Below are 24,711 nucleotides of genomic sequence, written 5' to 3' on the forward strand. Positions count from 1 at the left end.
TTTTTATTAAAGATGACCCCCAAATTGTATAAGGTTTAGGCCCACAGAACCCAGGTCTGTCCCTGAATAAGAGGTATTTGGGGGAACATTTATGTTCTATTATCTTTTGCTGAGGCATCTCTCCATTGCTCTTCAGTCAGAGACCCAGAGCTGTCCCCCTGCTCAAAAAAATGAATTTACTAGAGGTGAAACAGAGAGGATATGTTATCTTTGTTTATGATAGCAAATGCTAAATGTGCGTGTATTCAAGTTGTTTGAATCTGGCCTTGTAAACTATTATAGGGAGGGAACATACCTTTTCACCCGTGTGTATCTAGTACAGAACCCACTATTTGGTAAAATGACTGTACTTAAATGTGTACTGACTTAATATAAAATCCCTTTTCAAGCCATAAATCATTTTCATTCTTTCTTCAGTTGTTAATAAACTGTGATAATTACATTTAAAATAAATATAAACAGTATTTACTCCAAAGACCCTAGTAGACTTTGAGTTGGATGCATTTTCCTTTTTTTTCCTCTCCTTCCCAATGTTGAAATGTCCTCCCGTCTCTGTATTGCCTTTACTTTGCAATCTGCTCTTTTTCAGACATCTAGATTACCTGTTGGTATGCTGGTGGGTCTGACTTTCTCTGACTTAATCCTTGCTTTCATTTACTTCCCAAATTTGGATTCTTCCTTTACTTTTCTCTTTTCCCTTCGGACCTCCTAAGATTTACTCAGTTGTTTCCAACGACCATCTCTGGAGTGATGATTTAGTTATGGGAGTTAGTAAAGTTTTACTGTCATTTAAAAGCGAGACCGGAGATGTTTGGCAAGTGCTGAATATTCACCTATATTATTGCTAACGTTACCAGTAAAATCCAGGCCATTATATGAATCAAAGTGTCCTTACTAAAGATTAGAGGGAATCTGGAAAGAGTTAGTTAGTGTTACTGAGGTTTTTGTGCATGGTGCCAGATTTTAGAAGGTGTATAATGTTGATGTTTTACCACTTCTATAAAGTGTTTCCCTGTAATTTTAGTCCACATCGATGACCTCTCTTCTTGACTGCCTGCAATAGGCATTGTTATGCCTTGTGGAATCTCTGAAATAATTGAATCTTTAAAATCCTCTGGTTTCTCTCCTCGTTGAATGCACTTAAAACTCTATTGTACAACATGTGAATATATACTTCCTAAAGCTTCTTGTTTTTGAGTATGTTATTAGTTGTTAGGAGGCTATTTGGAAATATGGAAAATATGATGAGATCTTGAAAACTTCAGTTTAATATCAACACATAATCAGAGCAGAGATATACAGAAGGCTCCTTTTAGTGGCCTAGAGGTCAGTGAAACTTGCCTGTAACTTGACTGAATGTTAAAGTATCTAAATAACGTGTCAATTAGAATGAGTGCAAATCAACATGGAAGCATAGAGAAAGTTAAGTCACTGAGGAAAATGTTTGCAGTGCCCACTCAAGTTCTGTCTAAAAGTGAGGGAGCCTCAGCCAGCTGAGTTGGGGTCTGCTTGGTCCAAGATGGCTCTGATTAGCGAAGAAAAGAATTGTAGTCTATAGACTTCGATTTTCCCATCTCATTGATAAGAGCACTTATGTTGTGAGATTAATCAACCAAATGCTGTTAGGTGTTTAATGTATCTAAAGTACTTCCTCTGTCTTGTTGCCAAACTCAACAAGCACATGACAGTACAATGGATTTGCATTTTAAGTGGAGGGTACTTCTTAAACCAGGACATAATTTGAAAATTGCATATAATCAAAATAGTGCTTGAAATCTGTTGAATCATTTTTACCTAGGTCCTTAGAAGCTCAAAATTTAGTTTATTTATTTTCTCTCTCTCTCTTCTTCCCTCCCTCCCCTTTCCCTCTGTCTCTACCTTCCTTATTCTCCCCACCCCCGATTCCCTCTCCCTCTCTCTCACTCTCTCCCTGTCTCTCTTTTCCTTTCTCTTTCTTCTCTCTCTCTTTTTTCTTTCCCTGGGCCACTTGGAATCTAAGATTTCTTTCAAAGGTAGAAATGAGAAGTAACGGGCACCCAAAGAACTTCATCCTGTATTATAATGTTACAGTGGTTAAGAGCATGAGATTTGGAGTCCGATGCTATTTTTGCAATCTTATACTTACTAATAATGTGTTACTTACTGTAAATGTAAATACAAATACTCACAGGACATAGAAAAAAATTAAATGAGGTAAAATTTGTAAAGTTCTTAGCACAGGGCTTAGCAAGTAAGTGCGATTAAATGGTAGCCATCAAAACAACCAGGATTATGATTTGGATTCCAGAATAAGTCTGCTTCTGGAAGCCAGCGGAGAAGTCATGTGGCCATGTGTTCTGATCCTTCTCCTTGTTGCATATATGACTTAACGTTACCAGTTTTTTGGGTTCAATATGTGTGTCTCTGCACTAAAGAAATAAGTTCTCTACCCCAAATTGATCTAATCTCAGTTGAAATTAGGTTCCCAAACTTAAGAACCAGACCTTAGATCCTAGTAAATTCTTCTTGGGAATGAAGTTTATATTTTGAGATCTTTTGGGAGAGATATTGCTAATTTTTATTAGGTGTATGCTGTATGGGACTAATAGGATTTTTGCATGTCGCGTATAAACCAGTCTTATATTTTAGCTTCTTTCCAGTAAAGTGGGGGTGGGTCCAGTAAAATGGAGTAGGGGGTAGACCAGGACACATAAATACCTACTTTCCTTTGTGATTATAACTTAAAATTTGTTTTAGTACTTGGGGATACTTTAGCTCATAGTCTCTTATTTATTTAATGGCTATAAACAAACACTTGAAAAGAGCCTGTAGCCCACTTGTGAAATTCAGAATTCCTTTGCAGTGTGAATTATTTCATGCTCTAATTTATCTATTTTAAGTAAGATGTTCAGATACTTTTAAAAAAGTATTTTGTTTAGTAATGTGAAAGACTGTTTGATAGAAGGGATGGCACATCTGTAAAGTTGTTTTCTAAAATTCCCCTCCTATCTCCCTTTGAGAATCTGGCCAAACTATGAATCTTCCTCCCACGTACTATTCCTACATACATTTCTAATTCCGCATATATATTCAACTAAAAAAAGCTAACTTTAATAGTCCTCAAGTACCTCCTTAGCTGGGGGTTGCTTTTCTTACTCATAAAGAGCATGAGTAAAGTTTGGACTTTTTCCTCCTTACACTGTAGCCAGAAGTGAGACCATAAGTAGTCTGTATGTATGCATACATGTGTGTATATATGTGTGTACAGATGTATGTGTGTAAATGAATGTATTTATGTACTTATGTATTTTTCAGTTTCTTTTCCTTTTATAACTAGGCAGAGTTTTAATGGAACAATTGAATTCACTGAGATTTTTCCATTCTAAAATAGACAGGTATTTAGTAGAGGAAAAAAAAGTGAAACAAATAAACAAAAAAACCCAAGCAAACAAAAGAGGATTCAATGGGAGACATGAATGAAAAAGTCAATATGTTGTTTTTATTTTTTCAGCTTTATTGGGGTATAATTGACAAATAAAATTGTATGATATTTAAAATGTACATAGTGGTGATTTGATATACATATACATTGTGAAAGGATTCCCCCATCTAGTTAATTTTCATATCTATCACCTCACATATTTATCTCTTTATTATTATGTTATGATGAGAACATTTAAGTTCTATTCTCTTAGCAAATTTCAATTATACAATACATTGTTATCAACGTGATATCACTTATATGTGGAATCTAAAAAAACAAGTCAACCTCAGAGAAACAGAGAGTAGAAAAGTGGTTGCCAGGGGCTGAGGGGTGAGGAAAATAGGGAGAGGTTGGTCAATAGGGAGAGGTTGGTCAATAGGGAGAGGTTGGTAAAAGGGTAAAAACTTTCAGTTGTAAGATGAATAAGGTCTGAGGATCTAGTGTTTGAGTCAATCTTTTATATTTTCATTATTTTAACTAATGCATATTTTCTAGCAAGCTGCATTTCCTCAATCATTTGTAACATATTGAAGTTGTGACACGAGAATTTTATGAAGATAAATTAAGGAAATATACTTTGACACTTTAGAATAGTCTGCAGGAATGATTTTACCCTTCAAAAATGTCTAAAGTGTGCTTTTATTTTTTCAGCTGTTGCATATTAGAGAACTTTCATCATGTTGAAGGTGTGGTAGTTTTACACAAGTTTTAGGTGTTCATAGAGTTGAAGTTGAGGGTCATTTTTGTCATCAATCTTCTGTAGTGTCCCCATTCCCACTACAGAACCCACGTTTTCTAATGCGCTTCCAATTTCTAACTCCTCCCCCCAACTCAGATTCTCTATATGAACTGTGTAAAATTTTAGTTCTGCCAGAAAGTCTTTTTTTGAAAAAACCTTATAACACATAAATTATTTCTTATTTTGCATACTTTCAGCACAAACATTTATAGTCTGTACAATGAATCACCAACCACACTTGTTTAAGAGCACTTACTGTTAGAAGAGCTCACTATAGAATTTTCCAAATAAAGTGGGCATATGCTACACAAAGAGTAATACAAATGTATAGTATCCAGCGAAGACCTTCTCAAGAGACCTCAAAGTGTGACATTTCTTTGGTGGATTTACTAAGATTTGCAAACTAGGAAACTGGGTTTGTCAGCACTCTAAGGGTAGACCCATCCTCAGGAATAGACTTTCATTATCCAAACTCACAGCAGTGTTGTATAAATTCAGAATGCCAGCTCATTCATCTAGGATGAAAAATTTAATTGCCGTTAAGTCTAGAACACTCACATCAGCATGACACGTGCGTTCGCTTTCTCCAGGCACACAAACAAGGAGTGGGGGGCAAATCATCATCTGAAGGTTACCTGGAATCAGAACAAGGGGCTTGTTCCAAGGCTCTATTCTGAGCCATTGTGTATTTTTTTTTTTTTTCAAAGAGCCACATGTGGCTAGCAGCTACCTACTGGACAGCACAGAGTTTCTTTCTTTTTTTTTTTTTTAATTTAACTTTATTTTATTTTGTCCCCCAAAGCCTCAGTAGATAGTTGTATGTCATAGCTGCACATCCTTCTAGTTGCTGTATGTGGGACACGGCCTCAGCATGGCCGGAGAAGCGGTGCGTCGGTGCACGCCCGGGATCTGAACCCCGGGCCGCCAGCAGCGGAGCGCGCGCACTTAACCGCTAAGCCACGGGGCCAGCCCTGAGCCATTATGTATTGGCTAAGTTTATTTTCACAGGATGGTGTGTTTTCCCCTTCATGTAAGTTCTTGGTGGGATGAGGATGCAAGGGAAGCTTTATGACTTTAAACTCCATTATATCTCCAATCTGGACCTCTTAACTGATCTCCAGATCCATATAGCTGTCTGCCTCCTCCATCGTTTCACCTGGATGTCTAATAGGTGTCTCAAATTTAGCACGCCCAAGCTGAGAGCCTACATTCTTGTCCTCTTTCCGCCACCCCTCTAAATCAACTCTTTCTGCAGTCTTCTCAGTCTCAGTAAATGGCAACTGAGGTATCATCCTCAGACCCCCACATCCAGTCTTCAGTAAACTCTGTCAAGTGTGACTACAATAAACATCCAGAACTGTCCACTTCTCACTGCCCCACTGCTGTAACCCTGGTTGGGTCGCCGTCATCTCCCACCTGGATTACTGCAGTGGCTTCATATCTGGTCTCCTTGCTTCTGACCTTGCACCTCCTACAGTCTAATTTCAACACAGAGGCTAGAGTGATCCTTTTAACACGTAAGTCATATCATGTAACTCCTCAGCTATTGAGGTTTAGCTTGAATTTACTGTCTAAACACAGGAATTTGTAGGATCACAGTACTACATACTTACTCTTGAAATGAAAGTAAGTAGCAGTGTTTGTATGACCACGCGCCTGATGTGTTCCTGGGAGTTCTCTGAATTAATGTCTATGTAGAATACAATGTTTTATAAAGGGAAAGTAATAAAATGTGCTAATTTGCAGCTTACATGTATTATTATTATTATTTTTTAAACATTCTTTTTTTTTTCTTTTGAGGAAGAGTGGCCCTGTGCTAACATCTGTTGACAATCTTCTTCCTTTTTTCCTTTTTTTTATTCTCCACAAAGCCCAAGTAGATAGTTGTATGTCATAGTTGTACATCCTTCTAGTTGCTCTATGTGGGACACTGTCTCAGCATGGCTTGATAAGTGGTGTGTAGGTCTACACCTAGGATCCAAACCAGCCAACCCTGGGCCGCGGAAGCAGAGCGCAGGAACGTAACCGCTACGCCGCCAGGCTGGCCCCAATGTATTATTAATACGCAGCAGTAATCAGAGCAGTTGTTTAGAACTTAGACCAACAAAAGGTTCTTATCAAGGAGGAATCCTTGACTGACATTGTTTAGCATTGTTAGGGCATGATGACATTAAAAAGCAGACCAACTTTTAGTCAGTTTTATTATGATTTTTAAATTCTCTACGGACGATGCACCCCTTTATTGCCTGCATCCAGTGGACTGCCCACATTGCCAGCCCATAGTGTACTCCTAGCTTGGGCTTTATCCTGGATATCAGTGGGAATCATTAAACCTTTTTGAGTAGAAAAATGCATCACAGTTTAGGACTGTAAATGGAGCTTTTGTATTCTGATCCTGCTGCTTTGTTGCTGGAAGGTAAGAGCTAGTTAATTTGTTTTTTTAATATCTGTTTGTCCTATTTCTCCAACTAGATTGTCATGTCTTATAAGGCAGAAAATGTGTTTCTATTTCTTTGGTATTCTCTATAATATGCTGCATTATCCTTTATATTCAGTAGATGCTCAATAAATACTTAGTAACTTCTAAGCAAATTCTGAATTGTGGGCTCTATGCAGTACTGAGGAGTAGAAAAAAATAGACAGCTATTCCAGTCACTCTTGTATGCTATTTCTCTTTAAAAATACCTGCATTGATTTTTGTTTTTCACTAGCTATTACTTCTGATTCACTCTTGAAAACAGCATTTTTCCTTATGATAATTCAGAAAATAGACAAGATTCTTGAGATCAAAAGGCCAGCCCTGCCTTCTTACTAGTTGGGTGACTTATGAACCTTGGGATCTGTGCCTCAGGTTTTTTCATCTATAAAGCAGAGATAATTATATCCATGTCAAATTTTCGCTGTTGTGAAGATCATTGTAAAGCTCTTCAAACTGTGTGGCATGTAATAAACACTATAAAAGTGCTTGCTGTTATTAGTCGTAATATTATACGAATTTTTTTCAGAGTGGGCCCTGATTATTAGGTGGGTGCATTTACACCTCACCTGGCCTTTAACACTGCTCTTGCCTCATTGCATCCATTTTCTGAGCAGCTTTCTACCATTACTGAGCTTGAACAACTGCATCCAGTGCTGCTGAGAAGCGTACATTTTGGCATTTCAAAAAAAAAATGACAATTCTAGAGATTTCTCCATTGCATTTTTAAATCCCAAGCTAATTAACCAAATAAACAGATAAAAACTAAATAGAGCCTGATGCTCACATTTAAGACCACACATGCAAGTTTGTACCCTATTCAGCTTCAATGTTGAAAATTCAGTGCTGAGAGAGGGCTTGTCACAAATGAACACAGGGCCCAAATGCTACCTTTTTGCAACTCTTAACTCTGAGGGTAAAGATCTGACATGCAATTTCTCCCTTCCTCTCTACCTCCCTTTTCCATCTTTCTCACACGTATTTATTTGGAATTTACTATATGCCATGCCGTATATTAGGTTCAGGGGATGCTGTACAGTAATGAACATATTAGCCATGGTCTCTGCTCTCTCTCATGTTATTTACAGTTTAGTAGGGAAGACGGATGATAAACAACAACAAAAATACAAATGTATGCATAATTACAAATTACATCTAACACCATACCATATTTCCATTTTCCCACCAAAAGGACAAAGGATGTTCTGGGGAAATTCATTTGAATGTAATTCATTACATTAAAAAAAGTCCTTCCAAGTTGCATCAAAAAGAATAAAATACCTAGGAATAAATTTAACCAAGGAGGTGAAAGACCTGTACACTTAAAACTATAAGACATTGATGAAAGAAATTACAAATAAGTGGAAAGATATTCCCTGTTCATGGATTGGAAGAAATAATACATATTGTTAAAATGTCCATACTACCAAAAGCAATCTACAGATTCAATGCAATCCCTATCAAAATTCCGATGGCATTTTTCACAGAAACAGGACAAACAATCACAAAATTTGTATTGACCCACAAAAGACCCCAAATAGCCAAATCAGTCTTGAGGAAGAAGAACAAATCTGGAGTGTTATGCTCCCTGATTTCAAACTATATTACAAAGCTATAGTAATCAAAATAGTATGGTATTGGAATAAAAACAGACACATAGATCAATGGGACAGAATAGAGATCTCAGAAATAAACCCACACATATATGGTCAGTTAATTTACGAGAAAGGAGCCAAGAATATGCATTAGGGAAAGGACAGTCTCTCCAATAAATGGTGTTGGAAAAACTGGACAGCCACATGCGAAAAAATGAAAATGGACCACTTCTTATACCATAAACAAAAACTAACTCAAAATGGGTTAGAGACTTGGATGTAAGACCTGAAACCATAAAACTCCTAGAAGAAAACATAGACAATAAGCTCCTTGACAGCTCTCTTGGTGATGATTTTTTGGGTTTGACACCAAAGCAAAGGCAACAAAAGCAGTAATAAACAAGTGGGACTGCATAAAACTAAAAAGCTTTTGCACTGCGAAGGAAACCATCAACAAAATGAAAAGGCAGCCTACCGAATGGGAGAAAATATTTGCAAATCATATATCTTATAAGGGGTTAATATCCAAAATAAAGAGCTGCTATGACTCAATAGCACAAAAACGAAAAATTGATTAAAAAATGGACAGAGGATCTGAATAGACATTTTTCCAAAGAAGACATACAGATCGCCAACAGGTACATGAAGAGGTGCTCAACATCATTAATTATACGTTATCCTCTCCTGTGGATTTTTGAATTTTCAAAGGAGACTTCAAAAATGGTTTAACTCAAATATTTGGTGAGGGTGTGGAGAAAAGGGAATGCTTGTGCACTCTTGGTGGGAATGTAAATTGGTGCAGCCACTGTGAAAAACAGTGTGGCGATACCCCCCCAAATTAAGAATAGAACTACCATATAATCCAGCAATTCCACTTTTGGATATTTATCTGAAGAAAACAAAAACACTAATTCAAAAAGATCTATGCACTCCCTTTGCTCATTGCAGCATTATTTACAATAGCTAAGACATGGAAACAACCTAAGTGCCCATCAACAGATGAATGGATAAAGAAGATGTGGTGTACACACACACACACACACACACACACACACACAGAGGAATATTATTCAACCATAAAAAAGAAGGAAACCTTGCCATTTGTGACGACATGGATGGACCTTGATGGCATTACGTTAAGTGAAATAAATCAGATAGAGAAAGACAAATGCCGTATGATTTCACTTATATGTGGAATCTGAAACTAAAACAAAAACAAAAACTGAACTCATAGATACAGAGAACAGATTGGTGGTTGCCAGAGGTGGAGGGTGGAAGGATAGGTGAAATGGGTGAAGGGGTTCAAAAGGTACAAATTTCTAGTTATAAAATAAGTAAGTGCTGGGGATGTAATGTACAACATGGTAGCTATAGTTAATAAAACTGTATTGTATATTTGCAAGTTGCTAAGAGAGTAGATCTTAAAAGTTCTCATCACAAGAGAAAAAAGTTGTAACTATATGTGGCAATAGATTGGCGATAGATGTTAACTAGACTTATTGTGGTGATCATTTTGCAATATATACAAATATCGAATCATTATGTTGTGCACCTGAAACTAATATAATGTTATATGTCAATTATATATCAATTAAAAAGAAAGAAAACAAAACATCTTTCCAAAGCTGTCTTCATGTTCTGTTCTTGAAGGTGTATGCAAAGATTGCCTTCACTTCTATTTCTACTTAACACTGTTGTATTTCATAATACATAATAATGTATGCTGGTTTTGTGTTTTGAAACAATATTTGCATCTCATTCCAGAGTGGAATAGACATATGAACTTATTTTTTAAGTATTGATTATTACACAGAATGCAAAATATTTAAGCTAAGAGAATGTCTTCAGGAACACAGAGGCTTATATAAAAAATAACTATTCAACCAGAATCAGTCTGGTTAGGTGTTTAAAAGGTACAAGAACTCTTTCAAATATCAGTTTCTTCATCTACAAAATAAAGGAGCTGGATTCAGTGGTCTCAAAGGCTCTTTTAGATCTAAACTGCTACAAATCATTAAAGAACCGTTTTTACATTAAAACTTTTAATGTACAATTAATGGTTCCCTAGTGGTTTGAAACAATTTTTATGTTAGTAAAAATGCACCAACCAAAGAATCACACATTATTCTAGTTCTATTCCATTTGTGGTTATAATTGAAGATCATTTCCAATCTCATGAGAACATTTCTCATGATTGGACAATTAAAGATGTTTTTTCTTATATGTGGCAACATGAGAGGCCAGAAACCTCACTTATGGTGATTCTGTAGCTTTCCGTGATCTACTGGCATTCGTATGTTGGTAATATCTGTGTTTTCGAATAAAATGGGTTCCATCTGTTTTCAATTTCATTTTTCTTATAAGTGGGTAAAAAAGTGATTTGACACTCTTGACAGAAGTCTGTGCTGTATCTTTCCCAACAAGTAATATTATGATACATAGTAATCCCTTTGTGAAAGCCTCATAAATGTTGATGAGTTGGAAACGGTATTAAGGGTAAACCAAAGCCTGCTTCTATTCTGTGCCATTTGAACACACTTGCCATATGAAAATGCAACTAAATTAGAAAGTCTTCCATTTTCATAAGAATGCTTAGGACTTCCATGCATAGTCTATTACAACAGGATAGATTTCCAGTGATATATCATAACCTCTCTACGTTGGGTTTGAAGGAAAGATATATTTGAGGAGCCACCCAGAGATATAGTATACATTTAAAGAAGGATGTATAAAAATATTGATTTCACTTCCATTTCTACTTAACACTATTGCATTTCATTATTAAATTTGAGGTATTATACAATTCTTGTTTTCTAATTCTTTTCCTCCTTTTCAATTGAGAATTACTTATGACCACATCATGTGTCTTACTCTTAAAACAAATGTTCTGTCTATTTATCCGGCTTCTCTTGTCCTTTGCCCTCTTTAGTCTCTACATCAGACATTATCCTCAGAGTTATTTATTATCAGTCAAATTTATCAAATGCTCTCAGTGTCAAACCTTTCTATTTTCTTGAGTTAGGCAGCCATGTTTTATGTTTAAGACATAAAACTTTCAACACTGATTATTAAAATATGTGTTCTGTTTATAGTAAAATATTAGTTACAATCAGTCTGATTTCTGTAGCCATATGGACAGATTTGATGAGCAGAATGATCCATACATTTCTGTTCAAGCATGATGGATCACTCAGAACCCATTTTTCAAAATACAGCATCTGCTTCTTTGGACAATTATGTTGATATTCTGTACTTTATTTCGTATATAAAATTCCAAGTGCTTTATGAGGTTCAAATTTGAAGAAATTTATCATTTGATTTATGGAGTAGTTATAATAGATTTGGTTTTTCTGCTCAGTTCATCTATTCGTCACTACAAGTTTTTCTTTTTAAAATACCACTTCCAAAGTATTACTCTCTGCTTGAAGCCCTTCAGTAATTTTTCACTGGGGCCTTGAGGATAAAATCCAAATGTCATAGCCTGACTTTGTGACCATACATAGTCTGCCCCTGAGCATCCAGCCTCATCTTCTTTTTTTTTTTTTAATTTTATTTACTTATTTTTCCCCCAAAGCCCCAGTAGATAGTTGTGTGTCATAGTTGCACATCCTTCTAGTTGCTGTATGTGGGACGCGGCCTCAGCGTGGCTGGAGAAGCGCTGCGTTGGTGCGCCTGGGATCCGAACCCCGGACCGCCAGCAGCTGAGTGCGCGCACTTAGCCACTAAGCCACGGGGCCGGCCCCAGCCTCATCTTCTGCTTCTCCTTTTTCTGAACACTTAACTGTAGCCAGTTGGATTCGCTCAAGTTCCCAACATATTTGGAGTACTTCGGTCTCTGTGTATTTTCTCAGGTCCTCTCTTCTACCTGGAATGACTTCGCCTCTCTTTTTCTTTTATGGAAATCTTATCTGACTTTCATGCATGAATTTTTCACTTTGCCTATGAAGCCATTGTTGAAATATTCAATTAGGGGAAGAGGGAATTTAGTTGGAGAGGGAAGAAAACATTTTTAATATCTGCTATGTGGCAAGTACTATCATGGGCACTTTACATGCCTTATTTCAACAGGGCTCCCTGTTTCATGAATTCCCATAACGTTCTTTTATTTAAGAAGACATCATTATTATCATCATTATGACCAACTTCGTGGACATTAGCATGTATCCCATCTTTTCATATGTAGAGTGTGCCACTTGGTTTTGAGTATGCAAAGATGAAGGAGATGTGGTTCTTGACCCTGGAGGAAAGGCAAGAAGATTTATTAAAAATAAGTAATGTGGGGCTGGCCCCGTGGCTTAGTGGTTAAGTGTGCGTGCTCCTCTGCTGGCGGCCCGGGTTCGGATCCCGGGCGCGCGCTGACGTACCACTTCTCCGGCCATGCTGAGGCTGCGTCCCACATAAAGCAACTAGAAGAATGTGCAGCTATGACATACAACTATCTACTGGGGCTTTGGGGAAAAATAAATAAATAAATAAAATTATAAAAAAAATAAGTAATGTATAATACATGCAAAAAATTCAGTAAATACTAGTTCAGAGAAGAAGAGAGGTTAGCAAATAGTGACTAAAATATGCTTGTCAATACTTAGTCAGTACCTGGAAGAGTACCTTAAACAATAAACATTTGTTTTATGAATGAACATAATTGCCTCTCATTGTTAATTATATGATAATATATGTTAGCGACTTTCCTCATCCTTTAGGACAACAAAAGACATACTTTTTATAGAGCATGAAGTTATTGCACTGTATTTGTTGTTTGATTAATTGATTTATGACTACCACCATTGAAATTTTTGAAAGTGTTTTTGTTTATTTTGAATAGCTTGGCTGTAGCTTAATATCTGGCTGTATTCAGTTTTTTACGCATAGTTACAAGGGAAATTTTTCACAATAGGATATAGTCTTGAAGGATATATGAACCAGAGAAAGATCTGAGGTGGATTAAAGATTATCATGATTTAGAATTAATTGTAGTAAGGTCAGCTAAGCAGTGCCTCTCCAGACATGCACTGTTTGTTTAATGAGGAATTATATTTGCAGTTGCAGAACACTTTTGTGAGCTAGAAGTTTTCCTTGTTCGTGGTGAGGCATCAACACCCTTTTATAACCCAAATACTTAGTGTTTTTCCCAAAGACTGGTTTTCAAGAATACACTATTTAAATTGGTTCTAACTTGAAATATTTTTCTGTTTTTATAAAATATATGCTTACTTTTCCCATTACTGTAGGTACTTATTTATTTTATCATAAAAATGAATATTTTGCCGGCATTGCAATTTTTCAATAATTAATATGCTACAATACATATTATACTATATATAATTACAATATACTGTATTATTATAATTCATATACCTAATATATTGAAATTGGATTTGGTAATTTGCTAATTATATTTTATAAATTGGATCTTGAAAGAAATCCAGAAAGAAAGAATAGAGAGACAAGGGATCTCACAGTAGGCAATACTATATTTTTTTATAGGTTCTTATCGTATCTCTTGAGAAATGTAAAACTGTCTGTAATACTTCTGCATGTTTCACTTAACTGGTTTTTGGACACTGTAATATCATTTGGAATATATTATTCCAAGATTGAAAACTTGAAATTTGAGCATGGGTTAAACTAGCATTTTAGTCTGAATCTGCTACAATAACTGGCTATGGGAAAAGGTTTGTCTTCACTGTGATGGAAATAAGCCTCACACCAGTACAGGAAATTCCTGAGTCATGTGATCACCCAAGCCAACTACTGCACCTGGAAGTCGAGGTGGTATAAAACTGGAAATGTTTCTGATATCACTCACACTTCTCTTTTTCTCTTATAGGTGTTAAAATGGGTAGAGGAAGCAGTGCAGGCCTCCAAAGTTCACCTCTTATCGACAGATCATTTGGAACAGGCTGTAAACACTTGGAAAATTCCTTTTGATCCCAGCCTAAAAGAGGTTACTGTGTCTCTGAGTGGCCCTTCTCCGATGATTGAAATTCACGATCCTTTAGGTGAGATATATTGCACATCATATAATAAAATACAAAAACCATGACAGGTAAAAGATTTTTTGCACATTTATTTATGTCAAGTTAATGCTAACTTTATGAATAAATTCAAAAGTGACTAGGGAAGATGTTTAAAAAATAAAACTGATTTTTTTTTAGTCGTTAAGTATTGTTGGATTAACATGAGATTCAAAAAGCTAAAACTCCTAGTAATTTAAACAGACCAGATTTATTAACTTAATTGTAGCTAAACTACTCCCCCCAAAATATTTAAATTGAACCTGAAATTATATTTTCCTAATCTGAGTTTGAGGAAATATTTCACAGTAAGTTATTCTGCACAATTCAATATTTTATGTTATTTTTGAATGAATCACATGAAAAAAAAACTTTTAAAACAACTGTCATATTTTATCATATCATCTTCTTGATAAGGTTTAATTTTACAGAAGACAGTTGTTAAAAACCAAATTTATATTCTTATTAGGATAATGTTTTGATTAACTTTGCTCCCTTACTTGATTATATATTCTAACCCTAAGATTTGGCTTGTTCCATTGCTGATTGAATATTACAATAAGACTTACATTGAAAAGTAATCAAATAAAGACAAAAACCGTATTTTTCCTAATATTTGCATTTAGAAATATTTTTTACCTATGGATGTTTGCAAAATATTTTTATTTCCATGGTAGCTTTAGTATGTGTTATGTTTTTTTTTACATCTGTTTGTGAATATTTATAAGTATAGAGGGAGTAATTGCCTTTCTTCCTTTACTTAATTTGAGTCCTGGAAAATAACTAATACCTAAAAGAAAACAGCATATCAAATTGTCCTCCAAGGCCACATCCACACTAGCAATCAAATTTAAATTGACAAAACAAGCAAAACCTATTTTTCAAGACTTCTAGAGGTTTGGCCTTATAAGTGGGTTTGTCTCTTGAGGTAGCGTTCCACTCTAAGACCATCCATGCTGCTGAGGAAAGACTTGTGTTTTTCACTAACTGGATACTTAAAAGTACCTGTACCCATTGCGTTATGTTTCTACTACTTTAAAAAGTCATTGGCATTCTCATTGGTATTTAAAAAGTCATTTACAATGATTGTGAAGCTTTTGATGCAAACATAGGATTCTTATATTTGATTTGTTTATCTAACTGGAGAAGTAGTCCATTGGAGAGCCGAGAGTGAAATGAAAAACTAAACTATGGCTTAATTCTGGATTTGCTTTTCTTCCTCTCTAAATTCCACCTATTAGATACTTGAGAGAAATCTCAGGTCAAGGGGAGATGGTATCATGCTGCTTCCTTACACTGCCTCCTTTAATTATTCCTGTGACAATAAAGCCTTCTCCTGCGCTTCTTGGAAAACTGGTTAAGGTTTTGCACTTTGTGCAAAGATATGTCCACGGCTTCATGTTAGTAATACCTTGAGTTATCTCCAAAAAGACATTTATTCTGGTTTACTGTTTTTGCCATCTGTTAAATCTAAATGCCTCTAGTGACTTCCCATAACTTCTCGGTAGCCGTAATAATTGTTATCTAGACTGGCTTTGGAAATATGGTTACAGTCTGCCAATTGTTATTCTCATTTTAAGATTAAATCAGCATAGCAAATGGGAATCTGTTACTTCAGTTCCAATGTTCAGAAACCCTAAAATTAAGTATATTTTAGATATAAATAAAATAATGTTTTGAGCTATAGGTACAAATGTCCATGAGGTAATTTATACTGGAAATGAATACAGCTAATATACCTAGCTGAAAGAAAGATTATGCTTGTTACGTTTATGTCTGTCTTTCAGGGAAGCTGATAAAAAAGGGATTTGGCCTGAATGAGCTATTAAATATCCAGAACTCTGCCAAGGTGGTGAATGTTAAAGAGCCTGAGGCTGGAATGTGGACAGTGAAGGTACTGTTAGTTTACAAAGTCTATTTGTTATTTTATTTTGATGTTGGCATGTTTTATAAAGCGTATACAATAGTTTATTTATATCTTCTCTTGCAATCATAGAGAGTGCTTTTACTAAAAAGCAGTGTACATAGTGCATTTGTAGGAGGTGTCTTGATTACATGAATTTGGAGTATTAATTTTGATGACCATGGAAGGCATTGATGCCACCACAAAATACACTTAAAATTCTCAGATGGTTTTCCTATCATCAAATTTGTAGATTGATTTGTATTATCCACCTCCTGCCTCCAAAAAAATCAGAGGTGGAGCCAGTAGAGAATAATGGTTAGGGGCATAGGGTCTGGTGCGGAAGTGTTTGGGTTTGAACCTCAACACCACTGCTTAACATCTGTATTGCCTTGGGACTCTAACTTCTTTGTGCCTTGCTTTCCTCCTCTGTGGCACAGGGATGCAATAATAGTCCTTTACTTCATAGAATTGTGCTGAGAATTAAATTAAGATAATACAAATGAAATACTTAGCATACGTACTGTTACAAAGTAATAAAGACTCAAGTGCTGTTGGCTGTTGTTATTTGGTGGATCTATGTTCGTTGTTTACTTTAACACAAAATGGATTTGTATCCTAGAATTACATTCACTGGCATATATTCACTTTAAGAAAGCATTGTATTTTGGCAACATGGAGGCAAGAACATACGCCCGAAATTAGGATACCATAAATCTGAGATCTAGTTCTGCTGCAAATTACATGTAACCCACTGTAGTAGATTTCTGAGTGACTTGCTTATATTTCTCAGACTATTCATTGTGCTCTGGCCTATTTTCAACTCCAGTATCTGCATTTCTGTGTCTGAGAGGTTTTTTTTCCAGAACAGGAGAAGGCTGTTCTGGCAGAGAATTAAACCTCTCAGGAACAGCTTTCAGCCCCTGCAGGATTAAGCTCCAGTGGTCCACAGTGAGAGCAGGATTAAAAGCACATTCTTTATTGGCTGCATCCTTTTCCTGTATCACTTCCCCTCTTCCTCTAAGCATCCTTTGCACCTCCCAAATAAACAACTTGCTCTAGAAGCCTTCTGGGACAACTCAAATGAAGATCCCGTTGCGTCATTTACTCTCTTACTCTCTCAGCTCCTCTACACAAAAAATGGGATTAACGGGTTCACGATTCAAATTATCGAGCGCTGTGAAAGTGCATGGATGTGTTAGACCATAGAAATTTGAGGCACTATTTTTGCATGCCAGTTTTTTTTAAAGAATATCTATATTAATTTTTCCAGTTTAAAGAATGAAAGTTTCTGTTGTAACTCCATTCAAATTTTAGAATATCAGTTCTTTATTCTCAGAACTCTCAGCCTTGTAGGGAAAGTATAAACTGTAATACAGATTTTGTTTTTGGAGGTAGATAATGTGGGATAAGGGTATAGGTGAAAAGGCAATGTGGAATAAAATCTGGTAACTTGAATGGACCAGAAACGGTTCCATCTGCGTGTTTTATTCACCCAGTTCCTTGCACATAGCGGTTGCTCAGTATTTATTGAGTGCATTAGATTGTCAATGATGAAGTGTTTTGCTGCTGCTATCTTCTAAGTAAATGTGGCCAAATTTGATCTTATAGTCATTTTGACCAACTTGCCCAAAATATGACTGGTGTTGGGTCTGACTGTCTGTGACCACAATAGGAAGGGGTATAAGAAGTTCTGAGTCTCTTTTTTCCTCAAACACTTTAAGCATGACTTAAGCCAGCAGTGTCTCGAGCTAGCAAGTCCACTGAAGCAATTTGTTCTTGCTTTCTGCATTGGACATTAAGTTATTGATTGTGAAATATGTACAAGTGATGCCGTTCTTCCGTATTATTAGCAACTCATTGTGAAGTATTTGCACCCCTTTACAGGTGATTTGGATTGCTACCAGTGGTATTTCCTCTAGTAAAACTCCTGCCTAAAAAAGGGGTATTGCATGTCTGTTGTTTTATCTTGTGCCTAACACACCTACTCATTCAGTCATCCATTCAATACACATTTACTGAGTGTCTGCTGTTAGCCATGTTCCGTGATACTTAATGGGCACTAAGCACATTTTAATTGATAATTAGAACAGAAAAGCACTGAGGATTAGTCTGTGAGTGAAGAGTGAGATCATAAGGTGATGAGGTGGTGGGAACTCTGTTTAGACAAGTCTCTAAGCTCAGTCTCTTATAATTAAGAAAACAATAAAAAGACGGTATCTATTACCACGTTATCTTAAATTTATACCTAGTCCTCACCAAAAAATCCTCTGGTTCTGATGTTACACCATTTCTAGAGGACAATTAGTCATAACTAAACAAAGGATAAATGTTACAATTCAACTTAAAGATAATAAACCTATTTTGCTCCTATATGAAATACCGAAATACAGGTTGATGCAGAAGGAATTGAGCTGGACCTACTGGCATAAATACCACTGCTGATCTCCATTTTGAATGGCTAATGAATGATGATGTTTTACATGTGCACTTTCTCAGAAAGAGAAATGTCTGAGATTAGATAGAATATCCCTGGTGCTATCTCCTGTGCACTTTGCTATCTGGAAAATGTCTGCTGTCAGTAGAATTAATAATAGCTTTTTGAATGTTTCACATAACATTTTCTGAAGTATGGAGAATAGTCTGTTATTTGACCTTAGCATGGTCTTCAAGGACCACCCATTTCAGCCTCAACCAGTCTTTCTAGTTCTCTTCTGTCACTTGCCTTTACACTCCAGTCGAATATAATTTTGTACTGTCTCGCACCCTCTCTCCTCTAACATTCTCTTGCCCCATGCTTTCTCTTAAGCTGTTCCTTCTCCTAAAATGCCCTTCCTTTCAGTCTGACTTATAACTATCCCCTAAAGCTCAAAGGCAACACTTTCATCAAGACTTTTCTGACTTTTTCCATCTAAAATGCTCTCTTTTCTCTCTGGCTTTCTTTTTCAACTTTTCTGCACCTCCCTTTTGGACTAGCTTTCCCCTGATGTCATATTTATTTCTGTGCAGATTTTCTATTCCTGTTTTGCTATAGACCAGATTTTGTTACTAGTATATGCCTCAATGCCTGGGAAAGAACTATATAAAATCATGAATAAAAATTGATACATTTAGGGGCCGGCCCGGTGGCACAGTGGTTAAGTGTGCGCACTCCGCTTGGGTGGCCTGGGGTTTGCAGGTTCGGATCCCGGGCGCACACCAAAGCGCTTCTTGTCAAGCCATGCTGTGTCAGCGTTCCATGTAAAGTAGAGGAAGATGGGCACGGATGTTAGCCCAGGGCCAATCTTCCTCAGCAAAAAAAGAGGAGGATTGGCATTGGATGTTAGCTCAGGGCTAGTCTTCCTCACCAAAAAAAAAAAAATTGATACATTTATTCTGATGATAACGAAGGAAGCAGGTAGAAGAGTTGATTTAGTTAGCCTATAGTTGGTGTACTGGCACAGAACACTTTAATTTGTCCATGATTTAAAATGCTATGAGAATGGCGGGTTTTTTTCTTCTGTGGTTTCCCTCTGAAACCTTGGTAATTACTTTTCTGTAACTTATTAGGACACTTTTACTAAACAGAGACAATGAGTTAATTCATCTGTATATTTCATCTAAATGACTCAGATGTTTTAGGTTGCTCTGATGCAGGTGAAAGCATGTTAAAAAGTGGGAACTGAAAAGAATGTAAAGTGTTATTAAAAACAAAAGAGAAGTTTGTTTTATGTTCGTAAATTCCCATTTGTGGGGAAGCTACAATTCCTGGATCTTATTTCTGAGAAGCAATATAAATTTTCCATGTAGGCAGCTGTATCTATATATAGAGTATTTGAACATAACCACAGAAATTTTCAGGCCAAATTTTGTCCTCTGCTCCTTAAGGGAAACTCCCAGCAAAGACATTAAATAATTATCAGCACCCATTGGGTTTAGGTGGTACAAACTGTTTCTGTTAGTCTAGGATTATCATTGTGATCATGTAATTTAACACATCCCCTGGGGGATGTTTCCATTAAGTAGATTTGGATAAACTATCCTTATATAATTTCCTAAGTAGAGAAGGGAGTATACCCAACCACATGATTATATTGAGATTCTGAGACTAGTACAAATATTTCGGTTTTAGACAGTAATGTTGGTTGCCAGACCCTACTAACGCATTTTCTAAGGATAAGGATATTTTAGAAATCGTACTCAAGTGGCACAAGCTTGTTTAGGAATTGTAATTAAATAAACCTTGAGTCTACAAAGGACCACACAAGAAGATTGTTATGCTCGCTTCCAATTAGTTTCACCTGGTAGCTCTTTTGAGTAAGCCTGAAGACTACACCAGGTGTTACTTAAATGGATTAGGTGTGACATTAATTCAATGTTTTGGGTCAATGGAATGCTTTATAGTATATTTTTTCCTGGAAAATTTCCCAGTTATTTTGGTCTTGCAGAATCAGATTATCAACCAAATGGAATGTTTCCTTTTTTAAAAAAATGATATCTGTACGCTTGTGTATATATAAATGTATATGTGTGTGTGTGTGTGTACATATATTTAAAGAGAATTTATTCTATGCTTTGGTTACATTTCTCTCCTTATATTACATTTCTCTAAACATACAATGCCTAATAAAATGATAGTATTTAGATCTAACTGGCATTAATTATATCTTTGTGTCTGGCACAATGCCTAGCCCACAGTAGGTTCTCAATAAATATTTGATTGAAACCATCATATTCTTTAATTTGTAAAGAATGGTATGTCATTTAAGAGTAAATACTTTGAAAAGAGCTGGGCACCTGTTTACTTATTTATTTTTTAAATATTGAATTCCATTTTAATCAGCTCTCAAAGGCAATTACCATTTTGAGTTTTTTTTGTATTTTCTCATTTTTTTAACCATTTCTTTCTTAAATTGAGATATGTAATACATAAATAGAAAAGGATATAAAACAACAAAGTGAACACTGTATAACTATCTCCCAGGTCAAAATTTGTAACATTGTTAGAATCTCAGAGATTGTTCCCAAATGTCCCTTCCCCATAGCATCTTACTCTCTATAAAATACCACTACTCTGAACCCTGTGGCAATCAGTCCTTGGCTTTATTAAGTTTAGCATCCATCTATGCATTACAAATAGTATAGTTTAGTTTTGTCCAGTTTTGAAATTTGTATCAATGGAATCAGATGCTATATATTTTGTGTGTCTCGCTTTTACTTGACATTTTATTTTTTAGATTCAAATACATAGTTTGTCCATTTCTTTGCTGTATTTATGCCATTTCTTCTCAATATGACTAGCATCTGTATATCCTAGGGTAATTGAGCATGCATTTGTCTAGAGTGTACACTTAGAGTGGAATCATGTTTGGTAGGATATGTGAATTTCTAACTTGATGAGGCAATTCCAAACTCATTTCCAAAGCTGATGTACTAGTTTACACTCCTACCAGCATTATATAAAAATTCCATTGCTCTATACTTTATTTATTGAAATATAGTTGACATACAGTATTATGTCAGTTTCAGGTGTCCAACACAGTGATTTGACATTTATATACATTACAAAATGATCACCATGATAAGTCTGGTAACCATCTGTCACTGTACAAAGTTATTGCAATATTATTGACTGTATTTCCTGTGCTGTACATTATATTTCCATGACTTATTTATTTTATAACTGAAAGTTTGTACCTCTTCATCTCCTTCACGTATTTTGCCCAACCCCCCAACCCATCTGGCAACCACGAGTTTGTTCTTTGTATCTGTGAGTTTGTTTCTGTTTTGTTTTGTTTATTCATTTGTTTTATTTTTTAGATTCCACATATAAGTGAAATCATACAGTATTTGTCTTTCTCTCCTTGACTTTTTTCACTTAGTATAATACCCTCCAGGTTTATCCATGTTGTTGCAGGTGGCAAGAGTTCGTTCTTTTTTTTTTTTTTTTTTTTTGTGAGGAGGACTAGCCCTGAGCTAACATCTGATGCCAATCCTCCCCTTTTTTCTTGAGGAAGATTGGCCCTGAGCTAACATCTGTGGCCATCCTCTACTTTATATGGGACACCGCCACAGCATGGCTTACCAAGTGGTGTGTCGGTGCGCGCCCGGGATCCGAACCTGCGAACCCCGGGCTGCTGCAGCGGAGCGTGCACACCTAACCGCTTGCGCCACTGGGCTGGCCCCAAGATTTCGTTCTTTTTTATGGCTGAGTAATAATCCATTGTATATATAAATATATACTGCGTCTTCTTTATCCATTCATCTATCGGTGGACACTTAGGTTGCTTCCATATCTTGGCTATTATAGATAATGCTGCAGTGAATATAGGGGTGTCTATATCATTTCGAATTAGTGTTTTCATTTTCTTAGTATACCCAGAAGTGGAATTGCTGGATCATATAGTAGTTCTATTTTTAATTTTTTGAGGAACTTCCATACTGTTTTTTGTAGTGGCTATACCAATTTCCATTCCCACCAACAGTGCTCGAGGGTTCCCTTTTCTCTACTTCCTCGCCAACACTTGTTATTTGTTGTCTTTTTGATGATAGCCATTCTGACAGGTGTGAGGTGGCATCTCATTGTGGTTTTGATTTGCATCTCCCTGATAATTAGTGATGTTGGGCGTCTTTTCATTTGTCTGTTCGCCATCTGTATATCTTCTTTGGAAAAACGTCTATTCAGGTCCTCTGCCCATTTTTTAATCAGGTTGTTTGTTTTCTTGCTGTTGAGTTGTATGAGTTCTTTATATGTTTTAGATATTAACCCCTTATTGGATATAACATTTGCAAATATCTTCTCTCGTTCACTAGGTTGCCATTTTGTTTTGTTGATGGTTTCCTTTGCTGTTCAAAAGCTTTGTAGTTTGGTGCAGTCCCGTTTGTTTATTTTTGCTTTTGTTGACCTTGCCTGAGGAGATGGATCCAAAAAAATACTACTAAGACTGGTGTCAAAGAATTTACTGAGTGTGTTTTCTTCTAAGAGTTTAATGCTTCTGGGTTTTACATTTAAGTCCTTAGTCCGAGTTTGTTTTTGTATATGGTCTAAGAAAGTGATCCAGTTTCATTCTTTTGCATGTAGCTGTCCAGTTTTCCCAACACCACTTGATGAAGCTGGGCATCTATTTTAATTCAATATCCATTACTTAATATCTTTTTGACCTTGAAGAAATTATGACTTCTTTAATCTGAGAAAAATGGGAGAAAATAATACCTACTTAATATTGTCATGATTAAATTAGGTGTTGATAAAGTGGTTAAACAGTTTCTGACACATGAATAGTAAAGTTAATTAAATTAGTTAAATCTATACTTTTTATATATATTATTTATTTATTTATATTAAATCTATACTTTTTATTAATGCAGATACACAAAAGTTTTTTTTTTTTTTACTTTGGGCTTATTTATTATTTTATGAAACATTGAAACTCTTTAGGAGAGAGAAATGGAAGCCAGTTCTATCAATCACATTTTAATTCAACTTATAACAGGACAGGCTTCACATTTAGTACTAGGAGGAATTCTCACTGGCTTAATACAAGAAAGTTAATTCCTCACTAATGTTCCATATCCTGTGGGAGTTGACAGAGTGCTTTACTTCACACAGTCCCTCAGGAACCCAATCTGATGAGGTCTCCACCATAGTTTAGAACATGTAGACTCTTCAGTTAGTGGGAGAAAAGACTGGACAATGTACATTGATTAAAAAAAAGAAGGAATTTGTATCACTTCTGGGGTGAGGCAGACATCTCTCTGAGTGACAGATACACTTGACTCCCTTTATAACCTGTTGGCCAGAACTATTATCATAGCCTAATGATGTGTGGAAGCTGGCTCATAATAGCTCATGGAAAGTCAATTATGCACTTTCTCTTCCCAAGTCTGTGTTCAGTGACATCATGTTGGGAGCTTGAAATTAGCCATGGAGGTAGTATTTACACCCCAGAAGTTGGCAAATGCCAAAAATTAGGGCTTTCGTTTTTCAAAGAGCAGTTTACCAGCACTCCACTAACCTGACCCCGCCTAAATGAAAGTGTGTTTAGAAATGGAGAATGGCAAATGAATAGTTGGAGGGTATTATTGTCTTCTATGCCACAGGGTCCAAATCAACCCAGAGATTATGTTTCCTAAAATGCTGCACATAGACTTAGGTACTACAGAAAGAGTATTGAACTTGGAATAATTGCCATTTAACTTGCTGTCTAAACCTAGGCGAGTTATTTCTTTGAGCCTTGGTTTCTTTGTGGTGCTATAAAATCATCTTTGGATGTAATAGGATTTTATGAGATAATATGTGAACATTCTTAGCATAATGCTTCTAGAACAATTCAAATAATTCTTGATGAGTCTGACAGTAGCTGGTTCTAGGGGAATCTAAGGAAAAGCAACAACATTAGGCATTTGGATGGCTTTAAATTAATATCATTTATTAAACCTACATGTATTAAGTGCCCGTTGAGTAATACTTTGTAGATATTGGATATGACATAATTATTGCCTTAAGGGACTTTTAGTATAGAGAGGTATTTAATAGCCC

General features: G+C 36.0%; 1 protein-coding gene across 4 annotated transcripts in view; it reads left to right on the top strand.

Annotated features, from left to right (window-relative positions):
- The window catches only part of HMCN1 (hemicentin 1), a 465,592-nt gene that overhangs the window by 149,876 nt on the left and 291,005 nt on the right, over positions 1–24,711 (top strand). For all 4 annotated transcript variants that reach the window (XM_087439017.1, XM_004424923.3, XM_087439001.1 and 1 more), the window contains exons 5-6: positions 14,104–14,275; positions 16,078–16,184. In XM_087439017.1, the coding sequence (XP_087295143.1) occupies positions 14,104–14,275; positions 16,078–16,184 (279 nt within the window). The remainder of the gene's footprint in view (positions 1–14,103; positions 14,276–16,077; positions 16,185–24,711) is intronic.

The sequence above is a fragment of the Ceratotherium simum genome, chromosome 2 (assembly GCF_057802395.1).
Source record: "Ceratotherium simum simum isolate JZ-2026a chromosome 2, ASM5780239v1, whole genome shotgun sequence".
Lineage (NCBI taxonomy): Eukaryota > Metazoa > Chordata > Mammalia > Perissodactyla > Rhinocerotidae > Ceratotherium > Ceratotherium simum.